The 22,341-nt window shown below is 40.0% G+C and overlaps 1 protein-coding gene across 1 annotated transcript; it reads right to left on the bottom strand.

Annotated features, from left to right (window-relative positions):
- Nucleotides 1–1,490: 1,490 nt before the first annotated feature.
- On the bottom strand, nucleotides 1,491–21,826 carry LOC146568473 (speckle-type POZ protein). The gene is made up of 10 exons (XM_085284543.1): nucleotides 21,712–21,826; nucleotides 11,920–12,120; nucleotides 11,707–11,828; nucleotides 10,100–10,251; nucleotides 9,832–9,959; nucleotides 9,569–9,746; nucleotides 9,418–9,473; nucleotides 6,431–6,553; nucleotides 5,094–5,236; nucleotides 1,491–3,234 (listed from the first exon to the last, which is right to left on the bottom strand). The coding sequence occupies exons 2-10, from the start codon at nucleotides 11,995–11,997 to the stop codon at nucleotides 3,090–3,092; spliced, it is 1,125 nt and encodes a 374-aa protein (XP_085140669.1). The 5' UTR covers nucleotides 11,998–12,120; nucleotides 21,712–21,826; the 3' UTR covers nucleotides 1,491–3,089.
- Nucleotides 21,827–22,341: the final 515 nt, after the last annotated feature.

The raw sequence follows: 22,341 nt of genomic DNA, 5'->3' as shown, positions 1-22,341 counted from the left end.
AGTGCAGTCAGCCATATTACGGAGTCTCAGCATCCTATGCAGCATACTGCTTTTTCTAAATTAGCAAGGACAGAGTGGTGGGAGGACCATCCACTACCAAAGACATATTAAAGTTCTATGCAGACATTTGATTTCAGCTTCTCTGCAGGGGCGGCACCAGGAAGTTTTCAGTAAAGTGAAAATAATATATGGATAAGAGTGATTTGAAATCGCAAACTAACCTAGATAATTCTCCTTGCTGACAATTACAGTGAACAACACTTTTTAAAAAATGGACTAAATGTTCTTTGTGCAATCTACTGTCCCCTGTTGGTTTAAGGTATTTCCTGTTGGTTTCTCTTGTCAGGCCTAGAGAATGTCGTCATAGCAACAAAGACAGTACCCCCCCTTCAGTTTTTTGAGATTTTCAGATTGCTTTTTGAGATTGCTTATACAGTTCTCTTAAGTTCCTGCAAGGGTAATCCAGCACTTTAGAAAAAAAAATTCTGTCATTCTGCCGCTTTGTTGCTGGGCTCAATATTATTGCGTTTGGTTTCAAGTAGATGGTTTACTCAGACTGCAAGGTCCTTAAATTCCGTGGCTGCAAAAAAAAAAAAAAAAAAAAAAAAAAGCCCAAAGCATCGCCCCTCAACCACTGTACTTGACAGTTTTTTTGAGGTGTTTGTGCTTATATGCTGTTATTTTCACCAAACGTGGCGCTGTGCATTATGGCCAATCTATACCACTGTTCAAAAGATTTTTTGCCAAAGTCTCATGGTTTGGTTAGATGAGACTTGGCTGTGCTGCCATGTTCTTTTTAGAGAGAAAAGGTGTGCTCCTGCTAATTCTTTAAAACAAGCCACACTTTCTAATAGTAATGTCATGAAATTTGGGTGACACCTAACTCTTGGGTTTGTTTTTTAATTTCTATTTTTCCTTTCCACAGTTTCTCAGTGTTGCACTGCATTGAATGTTCACATTCAATACATTTGCTAAATTGCCAGCACCTGGTTGCCTCTTACCCTGTAAATTCTTATGGAAGCAAGAGGTATACTTAGTTTTAAATTTTAAAAAAATGACACCGTGTAATACATCACGTGTTGTGGTTCATCCAATCACAAGACCTATGGATCAGATTATTATTGTTACACAACATTGTTATGTAAAACCTTAATACTTCTTTTTACCTTGACTGTACATATCTTTTATACCGTCCATTGTTATGAACAATATCTATGATTTATTGTTCTCCTAAGCTGCTATACAGTGAGTAATAATAGACTGCAACAACATCTGCCAGAATTTGGGTATTGGAGACAGAATATAGTCTATATATAATAATTAATAGCTAACGATCTAAGACATTTAGGATAGTCTGTGCTCACTTCAAAATATTTTTCTGTGGCAAAACTCCACAAATTCTCTTTCCTTTGGAGATTTATGTGCTTTTAAGCAAACATTTGACTACAACATACATAACTCAGAGAGAAATACCCAGACAAAGCTTGCACTGCATTCAATACAAAATAGTTGTGGTTTATTCTTTTGGGAACAAAAAATGGCAACAACTAAGTGTCACTTCTCATATTCAGCGATATCTACAGGAAAGAAACAACAATGGTTCCTTCTATCAATTACCATTTTTCACCAGGTTAAAATGATAACTTCAAAAATGTATTTCATATGGTTTTACCTTGGTGTGCATGTGTTTCACATTATGTCTATTCTGAACATTAAAACGTGTTCATTTCAATTTCATTTCCCTTCAGTCTTCATGCCTGCAAAGAATTTCTCTGTTGAAAATGCTTTTGTTTAAACACAGCTTCAAAAGCACTGGTGTCTGTACAAATTCCCATGAAGAAAAAAAAATAGAAATAACATTTTTGAGGGAAAAAAAAATACCTCTCATAAAATAACATCGACACGCCTTATCGGACTCTAATGTAACCATTTCTTAACCTCCCTTTGTTGTCTTCTAGTAGGTTTGTCTGTCTACACCTTGGACATCATTTTCTCTCAAGGGCTACAAAGAGATCCAGACACAAAACAAATTTCCCCAAGAATGACATCCAGTTGTGCGTTGCTATTTTCCGTATCCTTTTTAAACTGGTTTTCTCCACTAATTAAAAAACAAACAAAAAAAACAAAACAAAAGAAATGAAAACAGATGCAGATGAAGTTTGAAGAGTTCTACATGGGAGATCATGTGTTGGTTTTTTTTGTCACTTGCTGATAAATCTTCTTAAAGGGTACTTGTTCTTGGTGGTCCAGCTGGGTCTCTAGTCCAAGAAGCTTGCGTCAATGTGTGCTTGCCTACAGTATTTCTACTTTACTGCTGGTAAGGGTTGACACGGGGGTGACCTGTGAATTTAGTGCAATGTTTTCCCCACTTTCTTTGGGAAAATTTGATGATTTTAGGCCCATATCTGCTCTTGCTGCTTCTTTTTTGTTTTTTTGACTAGCCCTTGGTTGTCTTTCTTGGGGTCTTCTAGTTTGAAAGGCCCATTTCATCTTCTTTAGTCCCTCACAGGCCCACGTGTCCTTTAGTTTTTGGGCTTCTCTCACAGCTCTACTCCAAACACTAAGAACAGAGCAAAAAAAGAAGCCATGTGATAAAATAGACACTTAAAAGACCTTATCTGCAATAGTCCTTCAAGCCTCCAAGTTTCAAAAACGGTTGGCTCTTGTTGGGTTCATGTGTCCAGTTCTTCCTCCTGAACAGATTCCAAAGTAGGAACTACCAAGGATTTTGGATTTATTCACGGAAAAGAGACCTCACTAAACCAGAGCCGAGGAGAAAGGAGAGGGTGCTGTGGGTTTTTCTTTTTCCTTTGTAAACAACAAAACATCCACTTAACAATCCCACTTCTCCCTCTCTTCCTCCTCCTTCCCTCCATCTTTAGAAGAGACTAAATACAGCAGGTTCTGGATGGGGCAGAAGGGGGAGATTTGGGAAGAGGCTGTAGGTAGTGTAGTAGGTAACAGCAAGGGGGAAAGGTTGTCCCTGTGTGTTTGAGGGTTGGGGGGGGATCTGTGTGTTTTTGTGAGTGCATGTATGTGCAAAGGTGTGAGTTTGTATGAGTGTGTGTGGATGCCTTCCTGTGGGACTGTTAGGACTGTTTGAGGCGTTTGCGTGGGGGTCCGAGGAAAGGGCACTGAGCAGAAGCCAGGGAGCGATACGCTTCAGCCACCAGGTGCGGATGAGACGCCACCATGGACTTCCAGCCTGCTGTCTCCATCACCTCTGCAGCATGGCTGGTGGATGAGATGAGAAAGGAAGAAAATAAAAAAGATTACAAATCAAGTTTTCCTTAAGTAAACACATGCATAACAAATGTACAGACAGGCAACCTGGAAATCCTAAATAATGGCAGATTGTTTGGATCCAATTTTCCTGTGAATAGTACAGACTGCGTGAAACCATTTTACAGGTGTTATACTTCTGCCAAGGTCCGCTTGAGGCTGATTGACTGAAATTTCCCTGTCAGATGGTGAGCGTGTGGCTTTGCCAATTTTTAGTTATCATGCAGACTTTGTGGAAAATTTACACAACAATGCTCCAATTACTGTGCCTTCAGACTTCAAAGAATGATAACAGGAATGACTGCTGGGCTGTGGTGACTCCAGCTGCTGGTTTACAATCGTGCTCAAAAGATACAAAATCTCCATTTCCAGTTAAAAGTTTATCCTTAAAGTAGGAGCCAGAATCAGGAGTTCAACTAAAGCTTAAGGGAGAGTTGGAAGCCTAAACCGGTGTAATCCCACATCATGACTGAGATTATAGTGACAATTTTTTTTCTAATATACTTTTTATTCATTATTACCTGAAAGTAGCGAGAGCACAAAGTCATCAGTGAAGTGTTCACAGAGGTCACAGATCAAGGGAAGCGATGGGCATTTTCCCAACAGACTGTTACACTTTCAGTTAAAGGTAAACATAGTGTAAACGTAATGGTAATTTTATGATTTTTAATGATTTCGTTCTCATCTTTTATGCCTTAAAAAAAAAAGAAAAAAAAGAGAGATGGGTGCACAAATTTTAATTTTGGATTTTTCTAATCCACACAGGGTGAAAATAACACATACAGCCTCAAATATATACATACCTTCTACTAATATTTGGTTAAATGTCCCTTAGCAAGTTGCACCTTTTGGTAACCATCAACAAACTTCTGGCATGATTCAGCCTGAATCGTCTTGGCAGAGTAGTTTCATGGCATAAACCCAGCTCTTAAGCTTAGCTCACAAATTTTCAACAGGGTTGAGGTCGGAGCTTTGGGAACACCATTACATAGGCTTGTGGAAACATCTGACCACACCTGTACATACAGACTATAGCCCTGACGGTCACAGAACTAGCCGTTTGCTTCCATACACTTCATTCTGTTGTCTCCTATTCAAAAGCAGACTCAGTTTTTCTTTTGTACCACAAACTGAAACTCTTTCATTCTCCCATTTTGCCCGATAAATAACAATTAAATGGACACATAGTAGCAGTTAAGCGGAATCACATGCTAATGCAGTTCCTCAATCATACAACATCCTCCCTTCATTTATGCTTCTATGGATACACAGCGAGTTTGAATCCTTCTGATGGAAAAATGTTTTGGGGACAAAGAAGTCCATATTGAAAAGATATAATTATATTATATTATGTTAGCAGAAATGTTGTTAAATCATGTTTTGTCGAGCCACATCGCCCGACCCTACATTAACAAAAAAGAAAGAAAGATAATAGTAATATCTGAGCCCACCATCAGCACAGACGTGTGTTAATATCACACTTTCAGTCAACAGAGGAGGTGACAACAGACTAGTGAGGAGTCAGGTTGCCCCGATCCCTATGAAAGCCATGGCAGGGTTTAATAATATCAGGCAGACCACTCCACGGGGGCATATGTGAAATTAAAATCACTAACTGGCACAGAGCCATCAAGAGATGAGGCGAGCTCAGGTACTACCTGTAATGATTCCAAGATAAAGAAGAACGACAAGAACCATACTGACATGACAGAGACAGGATGTACAGTGGATGTGGAGGACCTGCGAGTGCGTGAAAAAGGTGTTGGAAACCCTATTGCATGTGACAATGAGCTCTTTTTTCTTCAACTTACTAGTTAATGAAGTCGACGGCCTGCGTTTTGAGCTGGTCGGCGCTGTGCAGGTCAGCGAGGATCAGGATCTCAGCAGCGTTTTCCACAGACAGGCTAGTGCACAGCGCGTCCTCACACATGACCTTCAGTCTCTCCAGAGCATACTGTAAAAGAGTGGATACAAGAAGATTGGCAGTTTCCTCTTCTCCATCAGTATCTATGTGGTCTCTGCTGTCACAGTTGACTATTCCAGTGTTCAAACACAAAGCTTCGTTTCGTCTTGTTGTCAGTGGGGTCTGATCTATAAAATATATTATGTTTTAAAGAGATAAATAGGAGAGTAGGATATAAACATTTCAATGCTCGACCTCTGAGGGAAACTGTCTCAAAGCCAGCTCCACATTTGGTGTCATGGAGGAGTGAGATCAGCGTTAAATCATCCAACTGTTCACTGAAATCATAAAGTCTTACTGGGAAAAGGTTTACTGGGTACACTTGTATCATGCCATGCATTAATGCAACTAATTATCTTTACCTCAAGGGATTTCTGAAAGCTCGCTCTGCAAAATATACTTAGGACTAATTACAGTCTATAAGCTCTGTAGTTGTATAAGGTTTTGTCTGCACTAGATTATCAAGAGAAGAAAGGAGGGAAAAAACATGTTAGATGAAACATTTCATGTGTAGTTGTTCATTATTCTCCAAAAACTGACAGAGAGCCCTCAGAAACAGTGCTGAGCTGTGTGGTAGCATCCAAACCTCATTACAGTAACTTCTGCACTGGTCATGTGATGCACACTCTGTAAAAAAGCCCTTTTGTTTTATAGCCACAGTCACTGCAGAAGCAGGTGGGGTGAATTGATGAATGCAGTTTTTCTGAGGGTCACAACCCCCCCGAATGATTTTTTTTTCTTAACAGAATTCGATCCAAGCTCTCTGTGGGCTTGATTCAAAAGGTCTCTCATACACATGCTCAGTGGGCTCGAATTCCTCCATTGTCCACTAATTGCACCGGTTGACAGTTCAATCCCCACATGTTAAGGTGCCCTTGGGAAAGACACTGAACACCAGGTTACTCCCCAATGGCAGGTAAATCTAATTTTTTCCGAGCCTTAAAAACCCCAGAAAATGGCTCGTTGTATTTGAGTTTTACCAATTCAGTCATTTGTAATTTTATTTTATCCCATTCATGTTCACAGAAAGCCAACAGCAACACTAGTCACGCACGAGCTCTGTGGCCTCAACGTGCAGGTGCCTCAAACTGTAGAAATCCTGAGTATGTGGCCATGTTACAAACAGGCAACAGGCTTTCCCACATCCACAGAGTGTCGGGTAGCAGCTTCCCACTCTTATATTACCTTATCAGCTGCTGCAAGCAAGTCATCTGCCATTTTGTCCAGGTTTGGAGCCTTGTCTGTGTAAATGAAGCACATCATCTCTTTGAAAACCTCGGGCTCCACATCGTTGATCTCCACACGATTCTGACAAGACACAAGGGATGGAGACTGAATGAAGCATCGATGACATGAGCTTTAACTGCACTTCAACAGCACATTTGTATCACACCAGAAAAATTTAAATCCAACCTGATTTTATTTATAAAGCACTTTTTAAAAACCAAGAGTTACAAAGCACGAAAGCACCACAGAACAATAAAACACAATAATAAACGAGGGTAAGAACACACTTTCTCATTTTTTTTATTCCTCGAGTTAAAAGCCAAGGAATAAAAATGAGTTTTAAGATGCGTTTTTGAAAACAGGCAAAGATGTACAGGGAAATAATTCCATAATTTGGGGATGATAGCTGATGAAGCTTGACCCCTGGTTTTCAGACAGGTTTCTGGGACTTTCAGCCGGTCCTCAGCGACCTCAAGGAACATGTAGTTCAGCAGGTCACGTGCAAAAATATATATAGTGGTGCTGATCCATTAAGAGGTTTTAAAAAGAAATAATAAAATCTTAAAATGAATCTTAAAAATGAACGTAGAGCCAGTGGAGGGAAACCAAGACAGAGGAAATGAACCTGTGGTATTTTGAACTAACTGTGATCACAGGAAGCGTTACTAAGGCCAACATAAAGCCCATTACAGTTCTCCAGACACACTGTGTTAAAGGATGCTCAAAAACATTTAGAAATAAAGCAGATTTGATCTCGTATAAAAGCCTCAAGTGGTAAAAAAACAAAACAAAAAACATTTAATGGCATCATTTATCTGCTTATCTAGTTTAAACTAGAGCTGGGCGATAGAACGATAACGATATGTATCGCGATATAACTTTTACTCGATAGAGAAATTAAGCTATCGCGATAGACCTCGCCGCTCTTGTCCTCTTAAAATAAAATTAAAGAAAAAAAAAAAAAAAAAAAAAAAAGAACAGCCAATCCAAACTAAGTAGCGCAGAGCCGAACCAATCACAGCCGCAGCGTCACGTCGCGTGACTTGTTACGTACAGCACAAGTGCCAAGCCGCACGTGTGTTTGTTTGGGAAGCAGCCAGCGGGTAATGGAGGAAATGAGTGTGCCGACTAGAAAAATCAACCGAGCGTGACCGAAGAGAAAACAGATGATGGTTCCAATGCCGGAGAGATTGTCGAACGGAAGAGCCATAGAAGTTCCGTAGTGTGAAGGTATTTCGGCTATTTCAAGTCTGACAAAAAACAGAGTAGCGTGCACTGTAAATTGTGCCGAAAGCAAGTCTGGAAATACAATAAACTGGTGCATGCGTCACACTGTGCGCCGCGTTATTGTTTCGGTGAAATGAATTTCTACAATACTGTTACTGTTAATTCTACTCTCTGCAGTGTTTAAATGCTTACATATACACACAGTTACTGTCCCTCCACACATACGACTCGGTTCTGCTTCTATGCCGCAGCTTTGTTTACTTTTTCCCACCGAGGCTTCTAGACTTCTGATTGGCCAACATTTCTGCACGGTTAGGAATCTAGCGCCACCTGCTGCTTTGGCATGTTCATAGCAGCGTTTTCCTTCATTTCTGCCTTTATGTGTGGACGGGATTATTTTTTAAAACGAAAACGGAAAATCTCCGTTTTCAAAAATACCCGTGTACGCGTGGACGTAGCCTCAGTCTCTGACTGGAAGCGCTAATTCGTCATTCAGCTTTTGTCAGACTAAAGTAACTGTTAAAACTGTTTGAAAAGCTAAGCTATACAACAAGGAGAGATTGAGAATTTCCTTTTAGTTCTCAGTTTATTTGATATTGACAAAAGTTAGTCAGTTTTGTCTGTTCTTCTGTAAAACAAACTAAGATTTATTTTTAGAATTAATATTTTGTTTCTAAGTGGAATTGACAATTTAGTCTGTTTCGTTTGTCCTATTTTGAAACTTAAACGCTTTAGCGGCTGCCTTTTGTGTAGTTTGCAATATTTGCCTTTATTTATCTGAAAAAGTCTCATGTTCCTTAAGTACATCTACCCTGTTGAACTTATTATGGGAAATAAATATTTAAATAAAAACAAGCTGCTGATTATTTCACATTTTACTTGTGAGCAACGGCACATTTAAATCTTACAAATATAGTTATTTGGCTTATATCGTGATAGATATCGTTATCGCCTGAAATGAAAAAAACATATCGTGATATGAAAAAAATCTCATATCGCCCAGCTCTAGTTTAAACACAGTCACAGTCCACTATGCGTCTAACATGTAGCTGCTCAGAGGGGCACAGGTCCAGGAGAAGATCAGCACACTGGGTCAAAAACAATGACCTCATTCTTAATAAAAATTATTTATACTGCTGAGATGCAGAAATCAGTAATTAAGCAGCTTTACATGAGCAAGAGAACATTTTTTATTGAAATATTTGGAGTGCACTTGCATATTCATCAAGTAAGTGTGAGACTGTCTTGCATATCAGCCTAGTGTGATCCATTATTTATACCTACATTAGCAGTCACTTAATAATACCCATAGGCATTTGTGGTTAAATTACTGAAAGGGTTCAGTTTGGCTGAATTCAGTATTATCTGTAATTTAATAAATTCATAAAGGCCATTTTATCCCAACCACTCCTGCAATCTCACTTCTTACACTCACCTGTGCAAAAATGAAAAAGGAAAAAAAAAAAAAAAAAAAAAGCTATTCTGTGCATCTGCAGCTTTGTCAGTGAAGGATGAATCCTGACCCCCAAGATCGGCAGGACAATTGCATTTCAGCTGTGCTATCATTCAGTTTCACCAAACGGCTCTGTGCTGCAGCCATTTGACAGCACGCAATCCTTCACTCGTTTTAACCTCACATCACGGCAGTGAAAATCTGAGGATTTAAAAAAAAAAAAAAAAAAAAAAAAAAAAAAAAAGCTTTGGGACCTTGGGTTTACCTTTTTGCTCTCTTCCATCTCGTGCTCAAACATGGCGCTGAATACTGGGGAACGTGCTAGGAAACAGGAAGAGAACAACTTGCAGTCATGGCGCTAATTAGCAAAAACTTGAATAAATTTCAATATATAAACATGAAGAAGACGCTTGTACCTGCTAGGATGGCTTTATGTGCTTGAAACTCCTGGCCAGCCACACACAGGGAGCAGTCTGTGAAACGTGAGTTCTCCCACAGGCCGCCCAGCTCGTCTGCTAGCCGGCAGTCGGGTACCTTTACCATGTTCATGGTGTTCTGACCAGAAATGTTGACAGAGTCCTGCACCACACTCACCTCAAGGGGACAAATGTAATGAAATGCAATGCGTCAAAAATGCAAGGTCAGAAAGAAAAGGCAACAGCAAAATGTAGCCACGTACCTCACAGAAGAGCGTGAGCTTGTCATCAGGTAGAAGGCCGTTGGCCTCATCTAGGAGGAAATCTCTCCGGATGAACTTTTTAAAACCCCAATCCTTCCCCTGGACAAAACGATACGCCCTCTGGCTTTCTGCAGACAGAGCAGACACAGAGAAGCCACGATAAGGAAAGTCTAAGAAGAAACTATTTTACAAAAGCTCAATGCAGAAAAATTATTAACGCCTACAAAATCTGAAAATGTGTCTGTTTCACTGAATATTCTGTACTCACCCATGGCTTTGGTCTCCTCTCCCTTGGCGTTGAGGATAGAGAACTTGAACTTGGCACGCACCTCGGCTTTTGGACAGCTGACCAGCAGCAGGTAGAGGGACAGGTAATCTTTGCTCTCCTCATCCAGGCCCTTGGGATTCACCCGCAAACACCTGATGGGGACAGAAGATTCAACAAGAAGGTCAATGTAAAAATGTATTAACCCTTATTAGTATGTGTCATTCCTAACCAGTAGGACTGGGCTATATTATACCGTTCACGGTAATAGCGGTGTAATTTTGGGCAACGATAGGAAAATGAAATATCGCGATAGAATATGGGTAAAACGCGCATGCGCAGTGCCTTTGTTTACATACGCGCATGGCGGCGACGCAGAATGAGAAGAGCAAAAGCGGATCGTTGAATGAAACAGATGAACCAGAATTGGTTTGTAAAAATGCTGCAACGACAGTGGTGTGGAACTGGTTTAGCTTTCGTTCGTCAGATACACAACAAAACACTATTTTTGGTAGAGCATGCTAGCGGGCCGTCGTTATTACAGTGTTGTTTGGAAAATACGGCACACTTAAAATTAATCCTTTGATTTTTCTGAAAATCGACAGTGCCCCTCATAATCCCGTGTGCCTTATGTATGAACTCTGGTTGTGTTTACTGACCTCGAAACAATTTTATGTGATACACGCTCAAAAATCTGTCAAATGTTTTAGAACGACTTTGCTACACCGCTTGATGGATTGTCGGAGCATTACGGCTGCTCCCTCGGCAGGCAGGAGCCTCGCAGAGTGATACGTACTGCGCTTCAACATAATATTACCGTATTGTGTGTGTGTATAAACTCTTTTTAAGTTTTGTGGATTTTATACATGGTTGTGCTCAGGATATGTCGGCCAATTTCCACTGGAAACGCCTTTTGGTTAAACTGTCAGCAATGAATTTGCAGTTGCACTGTTAAATTTTTATATAACTTTAATGCACATAAAAAACAGCTGCTTGTTTAAGTGAAAATACATTATTAGTGCAAAAACCCCCATCAAAGTTGTGGAGTTGTAAAGCATTTTGTCTAGTGTCAATTATATCGTCAGTTATATCGTTATCGCAAATTTTCAAATGTATATCGTGATAAATATTTTTGGTCATATCGCCCTGCTCTACTAACCAGACTATTATGCTGTGCAAGGAAAGTGCAGAAGTTGCACACCAGGAAAGTTTAATGATTTCTTTGTTTTGGTGTATAAGGCTCTTTTATTGAAGTTGTACTAGAGGTCATTCATTAAGGCTAAATCAGGCTAAACCTGTGTTATAAATCTACATTTATGTTACGTTTGTACAGATTAAGAGATTTTAAAAAGAAATCTGATTAAAGCTAGGATGCTACATAAGGAAATGTTAGCCACGCTTTTTTGGATTTCCATGAGAATCCACAGTGAGAGATTTCTGAGAGCTTAGAGCTTGGATGGCTCTAACTGAAATGATATTTGAGCAGTTTGCTTGACTGTTTGTAAACAGCTTGAAAGGCCTTCCATCAGACAGATTATTACATCTGTGTGTGTCAGTCTGAGCGGGATTATCCAAATGTTTGCAACAAAGCAGCCCTCATTCTGACGCACCATTTCAGCTTGTCATTGGCCCCAGAAGAGAAGGTGGAGCTCTTGATGACTTCCCCCATCTCCTCACGACAGAAGCTGAAGTTATTGATGGTCCACATGTAAGAGAACTTCACCACTTTGATCTGTTAAAAGGAAGAATACATTCAGAAAAGGCTTAGATTCATTAATCCGAGGTTCAATCAGACAGCGAGCCTGAAACAAGAGTCATTTCACCTGAGTGTAGCACCAGCTCTCGGCCACAGGCCCGCTGGACATTTCCGCAGGGGGAGGGGGACTCGGGACTCTTGACATTGCCAGTGTGACAGATGTTTGGGGCAAGAGGGTGAGGAAGAGGAATCTGTCACTTCCACTCGTCAGTGTTCAGCCCAGACGTCCATCTGCATCGGTGCGTGTCACATGGAAGCTGTTTGCCCCCTGCAGGCAGAGAATGTGATGAATTAGTCTGAACCATACAAATGTTTAAGTTTCACTCACACACTGTACAAAAAAAAAAAACCAAAAAAACATTTTACTGTGATGCCTCCATCAACCACTTGAGCTGCAGTTTATATCCAGACTGTAGAGACTAGTGCATGAATTCATGAGTTGTGGATAAAAAAAATAAAAAATAAAAAGGGAGGTTGCAGGGACCTTGAATTTCTGATCAAGCTATCCTTGAGTTTAAGTAAAAGTTTGCAAGTGACCTCGACCTTAGCCTGAACATTTGAGCCAAATTTGAAGTTATTCCCTGGAACAGTTTAAGCCATACAGTGTTCACAGAGACAGGACACTGGCGCTGGATCTTTCATTAATCTAGGTGAGACCGAATATCATTTCATTCGTGTGGCCCCTGCTGCACAATACTGAGGTTTGTTGGCTTGGAGTTAGATGAATTGTCCCTGACCCACTGGAGGACAGCAGGAGATCGATGGCACCATGCCTGTTCTAAGATCAATAACTGCTGCAGCTGCAATTAAGTCTCAAAAATGAACTGTAAATAAACAAGCCGTCTCCTAGGACTGTGCTAGGAATTTGGACCCACTGGCTACGCTCCCTAATTAACTTAAAGTCACACAGAAGCGCCATGCAGATCAGTACATGCGCGCGCACACACACACACACACACACACACACACACGCACGCACGCACGCACGCACGCACGCACGCACGCACGCACAGAGAACAGACTTCATTCCTTACACACAAATAAGCCACAACATTAAAGTGTTTATATTGATTATCTTGTTTTAATCCAAGATTCTCATGAGAAGCCTTTCTGCCCTGACATTCACACACTCCCAAAGCTGCCCAGGAACAGCTTGAGGAAGTTTGGAAGACAACAAAGAGTCCAAAGCTTAACTCCAAACTCCCCATTTCTCCTAGTAAAAAGGTGGTGTCAACCATAAGGCACAGGGGCCTGACTGCTTCATGTCTCTATTGTAATCTAAACATCAATAAAAACCTACAAGTCAAATATCAATCCACAACTGAAAAGACAAAGAACAAGTGCAATATTTTCCCTCTTTAAGGAAAGTTTAATACAACCGTTCGCCTCTTTTGTAGGTGCCCTTTAAAAGATTTAAATAAATATCCGTTTATTTTTTTTTATTTTGTGGGAAATTAAGACAAACGGGGCTTTAAAAAGCTTTGAAATTTGATCTAACAATCTAGTTTTGTTGATGTTATATGGTATATAACACAAAAAAATAGTTCCCCACATCTAAACACAGAATTGTATAGTGGGTTTTCACGGTGCGTCATCAAACTGGAAGTCGCCATATTGGAGATACTGGAGTTAAACAAAGCGCGCGCAATCAAACAGAGTCTAAACGTCGAACGAAAGGAAATGGTGAATTATTGCCGTGTTTATGGCTGTACCAATCGGTCAGACTGTGAAAAACATTTGCAGTTTTATAGACTGCCAAAAGTTATTACAAATCAGGGAGAACAATGCCGAAAGTTATTAGAGGAAAGGAGGCGGTTGCGGTTAGCGAAGCTAAACCAGGATCTACAAGGCAAAAATCTAGACAACATTCAAATTAGTTCTGCCCATTTCTTTTTCTATAGTTAAGCATACTTAATAAAATATACTCGAACTATGCTACTTTTTGGTAAGGGATGATATCATACAGTTAAGGTTTGGTTGATTAAAGATGTTACTGCATTACTTACTTTGGCATTCACAACACATCTGTCGCTGATGACTTGATACTGCATCTCCCTCACCCATCCACACACCATCTGGTTATAGGCCTCCAAATTTTATAAGATTTAAGGTCTTCTGCTGTGTATGGGCTTGGCGAGAAAACCAGATAGTTGACGATATCAGGATATGCAATAGACGGAAGACTCTCCAGGTCGTCATTGATCCAAATGAAGGAGTCAATTCATTTGGATCTGCACCACCAATAAACCTCAACTTTTCCAAATATCGTGCCCTTTGCTGCGGACCAAGTCCTTCCCTGTATGCCTTTGCATCTATAACGCATTTGAGGAGCTTTTCTGTGGTTTCAGACAGTGTTTGCAGTGTTTACCTCCGAGTGCCTCTGGTTTATTGGTGTTGTGTTAACACAACACGAATCTCTGTTAATCTGTTTCCATCCCCCCCATTTCTTATTTCCATTTCAACAGTCCTTGAACCGTTCATCCGTCTCTACCGGTGTCTCACACGCGGAGCCTTTAATGTTTTTACGTCTTCATCCATAAATTCAATTTGGGACCAAAACTTGGTGTAACAAGTGGGAAGGTTGGGACCGCCAAGCTTTCTGATTCTGATAATTACACCGAATGCAGGTGAGATGCCAACAGTGAAAGTTCTTCAAGGCTCAAGGAATTAAATACTGGATTCAGGACTAACTTTAGTATTTGATTTGCAATGGATATTCATGACTATCCATGTTTCCTTAGCAACCTTGGTTAAAATCAGCTGAGCTCATTACTACAGCATAGAGCTGGGCGATATGAGATTTTTTCATATCACGATATGTTTTTTTCATTTCAGGCGATAACGATATCTATCACGATATAAGCCAAATAACTATATTTGTAAGATTTAAATGTGCCGTTGCTCACAAGTAAAATGTGAAATAATCAGCAGCTTGTTTTTATTTAAATATTTATTTCCCATAATAAGTTCAACAGGGTAGATGTACTTAAGGAACATGAGACTTTTTCAGATAAATAAAGGCAAATATTGCAAACTACACAAAAGGCAGCCGCTAAAGCGTTTAAGTTTCAAAATAGAACAAACAAAACAGACTACTAAATTGTCAATTCCACTTAGAAACAAAATATTAATTCTAAAAATAAATCTTAGTTTGTTTTACAGAAGAACAGACAAAACTGACTAACTTTTGTCAATATCAAATAAACTGAGAACTAAAAGGAAATTCTCAATCTCTCCTTGTTGTATAGCTTAGCTTTTCAAACAGTGTTAACAGTTACTTTAGTCTGACAAAAGCCGAATGACGAATTAGCGCTTCCAGTCAGAGACTGAGGCTACGTCCACACGTACACGGGTATTTTTGAAAACGGAGATTTTCCGTTTTCGTTTTAAAAAATAATCCCGTCCACACAAAGGCAGAAATGAAGGAAAACGCTGCTAGGAACATGCCAAAGCAGCAGGTGGCGCTAGATTCCTAACCGTGCAGAAATGTTGGCCAATCAGAAGTCTAGAAGCCTCGGTGGGAAAAAGTAAACAAAGCTGGGGCATAGAAGCAGAGCCGAGTCGTATGTGTGGACGGACAGTAACTGTGTGTATATGTAAGCATTTAAACACTGCAGAGAGTAGAATTAACAGTAACAGTATTGTAGAAATTCATTTCACCGAAACAATAACGTGGCGCACAGTGTGACGCATGCACCAGTTTATTGTATTTCCAGACTTGCTTTCGGCACAATTTACAGTGCATGCTACTCTGTTTTTTGTCAGACTTGAAATAGCCGAAATACCTTCACACTACGGAACTTCTATGGCTCTTCCGTTCGACAATCTCTCCGGCATTGGAACCATCATCTGTTTTCTCTTCGGTCACGCTCGGTTGATTTTTCTAGTCGGCACACTCATTTCCTCCATTACGCGCTGGCTCCATTACCCGCTGCCTGCTTCCCAAACAAACACATGTGCGGCTTGGCACTTGTGCTGTACGTAACAAGTCACGCGACGTGACGCTGCGGCTGTGATTGGTTCGGCTCTGCGCTACTTAATTTGGATTGGCTGACCTTTTTTTTTTTTTTTTTTTTTTTTTTTTTAAGAGGACAGGAGCGGCGAGGTCTATCGCGATAGCTTAATTTCTCTATCGAGTAAAAGTTATATCGCGATACATATCGTTATCGTTCTATCGCCCAGCTCTACTACAGCAGCATACTTAAGGCTTTGTAATATGCAACTTTTCATTAACATAAATATCCAATCAGTCAATCACATGACAGCAACTCAATGTACTGAGGCATGCAGACAGTCAAGACAGCTGGCTGAAATTCAGTCTTCTCCTGGGGTATGATACTTCATATGTTTTTAACGGTGGCAACTGGCAAGATGGAGACACAGAAGAAAGTACAGAGAAAGAAAATTAAACTTAAAGTGATAGAGAGGCCAAATAGAAAAAACAGGCAGCGAATGAAAGATGGAACACCGTCCAAGGAACTATTCACCAAGATAAATTGCCATGAAAACAGGTTGGATGGAGACAAAAGAAAATCAAACTGAGGTGTGAGAGAGCAATCAAATATAGATTTGTGGACTGAGGTGAAGATGCACACTGTATGGAAACTTTACGTTCTGCACATTTCAAGAGCTGCAGGACCTCTTAATCAAGACACACAGATTTAGGGTAGTGCACTCATAACGAAACAGCTGAACTCATCAGCCTATCAGGTCTTAAGAGTTTATTTTCTTTAAAAACAATTATTGCTCAACCCAAAAACTGACAATCCTCATTTCTTCAGTCTACAGCGAGTCTATAAAGCTATATGTGCATGTAATTAATTATTATTATTTTCTTTTTTGGTCAACGTGGCAACAGAGTTACTGCTAATTTAAACAGGACGTTATCTGCTGCTGTAGCTTTGCACTAAAGCCACACAGCAGTTGAAACAGAGAGTGCCTTTTGCTGTCAGGAAGGTTATAGAAGCACACTATATGACAGCATTTACTGCAGGAATTGTTCATCCAACACACCTAACAGTTAAGACATTTTTATAGATTTGTCACTGACAAGTAACAGAAGGAGTACGCTGCAACCCTATTTTAAAAAGGTTTGTTGCTTTATCTTATTTGAAATTGGCAAGTTTTCGTGTTGTTTTAGTGTACACTGCAAGTTGCATGCAGCAGCTGGTTTGCTGTATTTCAGATGAAGCTGTTTCATTAGGACTTGGTGTTAAAAAGCTCTTGATACTAACTTGCATCAGTCTCTTTGGTCTTTGTCAGTATCCTGTCAAATATTTTTTGTGGCGTGTTCCCATCTCTGAATGGAAGGCCTATGAACAGAGGATGACACGTGCTGTGCAGATTATAAAGTCCTTTGTGACAAATTTGTGATGTGTGAAAATACACTATATAAATGGAAATGATTCAGTAACTTTAAAATGTCATTCACAGAGGTCAAAGGGTTTGTGATAAATTCATGCAGCTTAATTTACACCTGATAATCTAAACACTTATCACCAGTTAGGGGGAAGTACTAAAACTCATTCTGGCAGTCCACTGAGCCTGTGCAATTAATGTTAAAAGACAAATGCTACAACTGCTAACCTGGCTAATGTATGTTATTCCCTAATAACCATGTTAACATTTTTGACATATTTAAAAAAGTACAGCAGAGCTTTTAGATGTAAGGGCAGGGACAAAAACAATGTGTTAACGCCTACTGGAGGAATGCAGTTTCCTTTAGTTTGCTGTAGCTTATCGTTCACATCGCTTTGGCTCAAGCATGCTGTTGTGCTTGACTGCAGCTTAGAGTCCAGTTATCTTAACCATTTTCCTTCTGGTTGTTTAGTTATGGGCTCATACATTCAAAGTGTTCATACATTTCAAGTAAACTGTTAGAAAGGTTTTATTTTATGACGTTACACCCATCTATCTTAACCGCTTATCCAACTCAGGTAGCGTCTCATCAGCTGTTACTGGGCAAGAGGCAAGGTGCACCCTGAACAGCTTTCAAGGCTATCACAGGGCCCACACATAGAGATAGACAACCAGTCACACTCACGTTTACACCTAGTTTTAGAATAAATTGAAAGACCTAACATGTGTGTCTTTGTACTGTAGAAGGAGGCCATTGCACCTGGAGAAAACCCATGCAGGTAAAGTGGGAACAGGCAAAATCCATACAGACAAGCTACAGCTAGCAAGCGGGTTCAAACCAGGAGCTCTCTTGCTGTGAGGAGACCGTGCTAAGCACTCCACCACCATATTGTCCATTTATAATGGTAACATAAGGGGCATAAGCAAATTAAAAAGTATTATTCATTTGCTTAGGTCTTTTCTTTAAAAAAATGTAAGCAGAAAAAGAGCAGTATTGTGTAAGACAACTATAATCATATTGGCAATATACAGTCCAATCATTTTAGCAAAAGGTAGGGCAAGGCTCTTACAATAATAACACCTGGAATCAAAACACAGCAGATTGCAAAAGTACATTCAAAGCCTGGGAGATGTTACAGGAAATAAAACTCCATTAACCTGCCAATTTGTCAAGCCTTTTCAATTTTCAAACACAAAAAAGGCCAAACTTCACAGAGCTGCTGACATCATCCAACGTGACAGCTTTGGCTACAAAAACCCACCGAGTAACTACACAACATAAAAAGAAAATAATAGGAAAACAAATCTTGGCAAAGGGTGACATAGACTATAAAGTGGATCTGAGTTCAACACAAAATTCCACGATTACTTTGCGAACACAAAAAACGATCCTGGTATATATTGAGAGGACAGCTGAGACTGCGGTAAATTTGCTCAGCTCAGATGGGGTCCAGTATGTTTGGTTTGCGCCTGACCAGAATTATCACAATCAAAGCAAACCCCCAACACTGGGAGCTCTGGATGTGGGATTGTGAGGATGTGTGACTGCATGAGAGCTAAGGTGTTTATAGACGGCACAATGAATGACTCCTAGTCTGCAGAAGCCTGTCAGAAGAGGAACTACCCAAAGCGTAGTGCCAAAAATCACAAGTGGGGTGGGGGGCAAAAACTAAGACAAAAAGTATGTTGTCTAACTTGAATCCAAAAGAGCACCTTCAGGATATTTTAGAGACAAAGGAAGAGAAATGCAACGAGTCAAGCAGAAACAAGCTCTCCGTATATCTGTGCAGCGCTATGCAAAGGAGGACTGAGTCCATCACCAACAAATGAAGGTGGATATGCGATAAAAATAAATAAATGATTAAAATCATGGTAAGAAAAGTGTAACTGTTGCTGCATTTTCAATGGCAAGTAAAAACTATTAGTAATATTTTTCCTATTCAAATAAGACCAAATGCAGTTAATGCAAATGATCCTGCTGTATACTGGACATGTTTTATTTGTAGGTGATAAAAATAATAAATAAAAACCTGTGGAGATGTGGAATACACACTGTGGCAGTTATGTGTTTCCTGACATTTTACTCACCTGACTTAAAAAAAAAAGAAGACGAAAAAAAGGACAAATCAATCTCTACTCTAAATTAAAGACTGGAGGTTTGGAGGCATTTCAGACAGCAATTTTCAACGGGGGGGATGAAAAAAAAAATTGCAGGCCTTGTCGAAGTGTCAGTGAACACAATGTCTGTTTCCAAAGCTTTGGTCTTTGAGGACTGCAGTAAGCCACAGAAAACCTTAAAACTATAATTGGTACAGGGACCGGGGATCGATTGCAGGGCGTGTGTTCGGCCTCTGTGGGAGCGATTTCATATTCTGCCCTCGGTCACGGTGCTCCTCCTTTCCTAAAAACTCAATCTCGGAGAGGTATGAACTATTGATTTTGCTACAGCGATCAGCTTGCCTCGTTCTCATCCTCAACTTTGCGCAGACCCGCAATTACACTGAAGGGGATTTGACAGGGCGAAAAAGCATTAGCAGCCAGGTTTCGGCTCCTGTCTGTACTTCCCGAGCAAAACCCCGCTCGCTTCACCACGTACATGAGGGTTAAAGGGAGGACAGGCCTCAATGCATTGCTAAGATCACTGGTCACCTGGTTCATATTGTTACCAACAGATACACTTATTGTCTTAACCTCCAAAGACACATGGGAGTATCAGAGTAGCATTACTGTTTTCAATTTGCTTAATTTTGTATCAAACATTGGTTTAGTTTTGGGGGGGGTTTGAAGCTCAAAAACTAAATGATCCTTTGGAGACATTTATCTAACCACACAGTACTCAACTGAAATGAAATAAGTTAACATAGACCTGCATTTAGGGTCAGTGTGCTCATAATAATACATAATCCCCTACATCTTAATGAGCTAATAAACCCAGAGTGCATCCCTTTAGCGCAAATCCTGACATGTCAACCATGTCTATTATGTAAGAAGGGAAAATTAAGTAGCACAGATGCCATTCATTAACAACAGTCAGTGGTCTGATTGAGTGGTCTGAATTTTTTAAATAAAAATCACCCAAATATTAATTAAAATGTTCTTTTGATTGCAGTAATTTAAACCCATCACTGAGCCCTTCCTAGGGATGAAGCCAATGCTTGTGACTCAGAAATCACAATCATATGCATTAAGTTGAAAACCTATTTGAGATTTCAGCTGCAGCAGTCACTCTGCAACCTATGCGTTTTTAACAAAATAGCAATGAAAGCTCACAGGCAGTGGATTTTTCTTAGTGGGTCATCCCACTGAAGGTGAACTCAGCTCAACTGAGTTAAGTATAGGGGGGGTGAAAAAAAAAAAAAAGATGAGCTCAGGGAAAAAACAGATTAAAGGCCACTTCAAGTCTGCTGCACGGCAGGTTTTTGATTTGGCAAAAGAAATGCATTGCTGGAATCAGTGCAACTGCTGCAAGACAGCCCTGCACTGCAAGTAATACTCAGCATCACCTAAATATAGAGCTGCAAGTCTATGTTCTGATAAATTATTTGATTGGCGGGGGGAACGGCTTCTTAAAAACAAAGTTTCTCAAAGCCACAGTTTACAACTCAGTTTACCTGCCAGAAATACAGCACAGCTGCATCAGAGATGTAGACGTCCTCCTTTAGATTTGAGATAAACACATAAATAACACGACTGGTTTAAGACTTTGTTTGTTTACACTGACCTGACTCACTCATTACTTTGTGCCTAAACCGAGAAGGCAATCAGTGTTCACAGTGAACTTTGACTCACAATTTCCACCCAAACAATAATCCCTGACAGCTGGTCACCTCACCACTTTGTGAGCAGCATGGTTTATACACTTTACAGGAATACAAGTCATAACCACATGAGCACTTCCACGGATAAACCTTTCGAGTTAAAACAGCCTGCACTGACTGAGCAGTGAGTGAATGACTCCAATAAACAGTATGACGGAGGCCCAGTTGTGAATTCCAAATCTAATTGAATGCAACACCACAAAGTTTAAACATGGTATTTTTCTGAGTATTTCTTTGAAGTTGAAGAGCCTGTACTTTAATTTAGTTCATGCCGGGAAGTTAAACTCACTTAATGTAGGCGGTGACAGTAGCAGGTAGTTAACCTGCTAACAATGTGCACTAATCGACACCGGTATTTCGTTTTGAAATGGCACCGCATTTTAATTACGAATGCAGACCATTGTGGTCATAAAAAAGAAACGTGACAGTCTCTGGCATAGCTATTAATACATAAATCCTGCCGGTAATCCAGACAATGCACCAATAGCACCACAGCTTAAGCGGGGAGAGCTAGTTGGCTAGTTAGCCCTTTGCCTTTAGCAGCTAACCTAAGCCAAACAAAAAGGTCGGGGAAATAACTGCGCAAACTACAGCTAAAAATGCTACACGACTACCTTTGTCGTGTTTCTTTAAGTCCTTAATCCCTATCTCACGGCTTTCTTTTTATTTTCCGCTAGACTCACCTTAATGTTGGATTTAATTACAACGCTAGTTGGCCGGAGTCTTGTGTTGTTGTTAGCTAGCTGGCTGTTGAGCTGGACCACTATAGCAGTGTCTCACAAATAGCACACCCTGCTGTCTGGGAGTAATTTCACAAACCACTGCTATATATCCATCTATAAATGTGGTCTGAAGTTCATAAACACTTATCATCATGTCACGGTGATTTTCAGCTTATTTATTTTCAGCCTAATTATTTGTTTGAACTATTCTTTTCTGGGGTGTAATGACTGTACAACAACAAAAGTATTCTGGGTGCACAAGTTTAATTCCATTTTCAAATTCAAATTCAAATTTTATCTGAATTAACACACACAGCCATACACAGTACAACATGTGGTGAAATGCTTATTGCTGTGCAATACCCGACCATTAAATGACAGTAAGATTTACAGATTACTACAAAATTTACAGGTTTTAACTTGGAAATTTACAGTAAAAATGTGCAAATAACAGTTCATGAAATAAATTATGAATAAAAAAGAAAGAAGAACTTATTAATTATAAGAAGTGTGCAAAAAACCAGAGTGCGTGTGGTGATGTGATGCGTGTGGCAGAGTCCAGTCCTACACCTGGTTCAGGGTCCGAATAGC

Source organism: Mchenga conophoros, linkage group LG8 (genome assembly GCF_057382185.1).
Source record: "Mchenga conophoros isolate Kocher_MC1m ecotype Shallow Benthic linkage group LG8, M_conophoros_male_GT1.1, whole genome shotgun sequence".
NCBI lineage: Eukaryota > Metazoa > Chordata > Actinopteri > Cichliformes > Cichlidae > Mchenga > Mchenga conophoros.
Note: the sequence above shows the minus strand (reverse complement) of the source record. Positions and strands in the feature narration are given on the sequence as shown.

Coding starts and splice junctions, on each gene's coding strand:
- LOC146568473 (XM_085284543.1), bottom strand. CDS start 11,997: ATGTCAAGAGTCCCGAGTCCCCCTCCCCCTGCGGAAATGTCCAGCGGG. Junction 9,960..10,099: donor AGAGGAGACCAAAGCCATGG/GTGAGTACAGAA, acceptor CTCTGTCTGCAG/AAAGCCAGAGGGCGTATCGT. Junction 6,554..9,417: donor AGATGGAAGAGAGCAAAAAG/GTAAACCCAAGG, acceptor GTGTCTTGTCAG/AATCGTGTGGAGATCAACGA.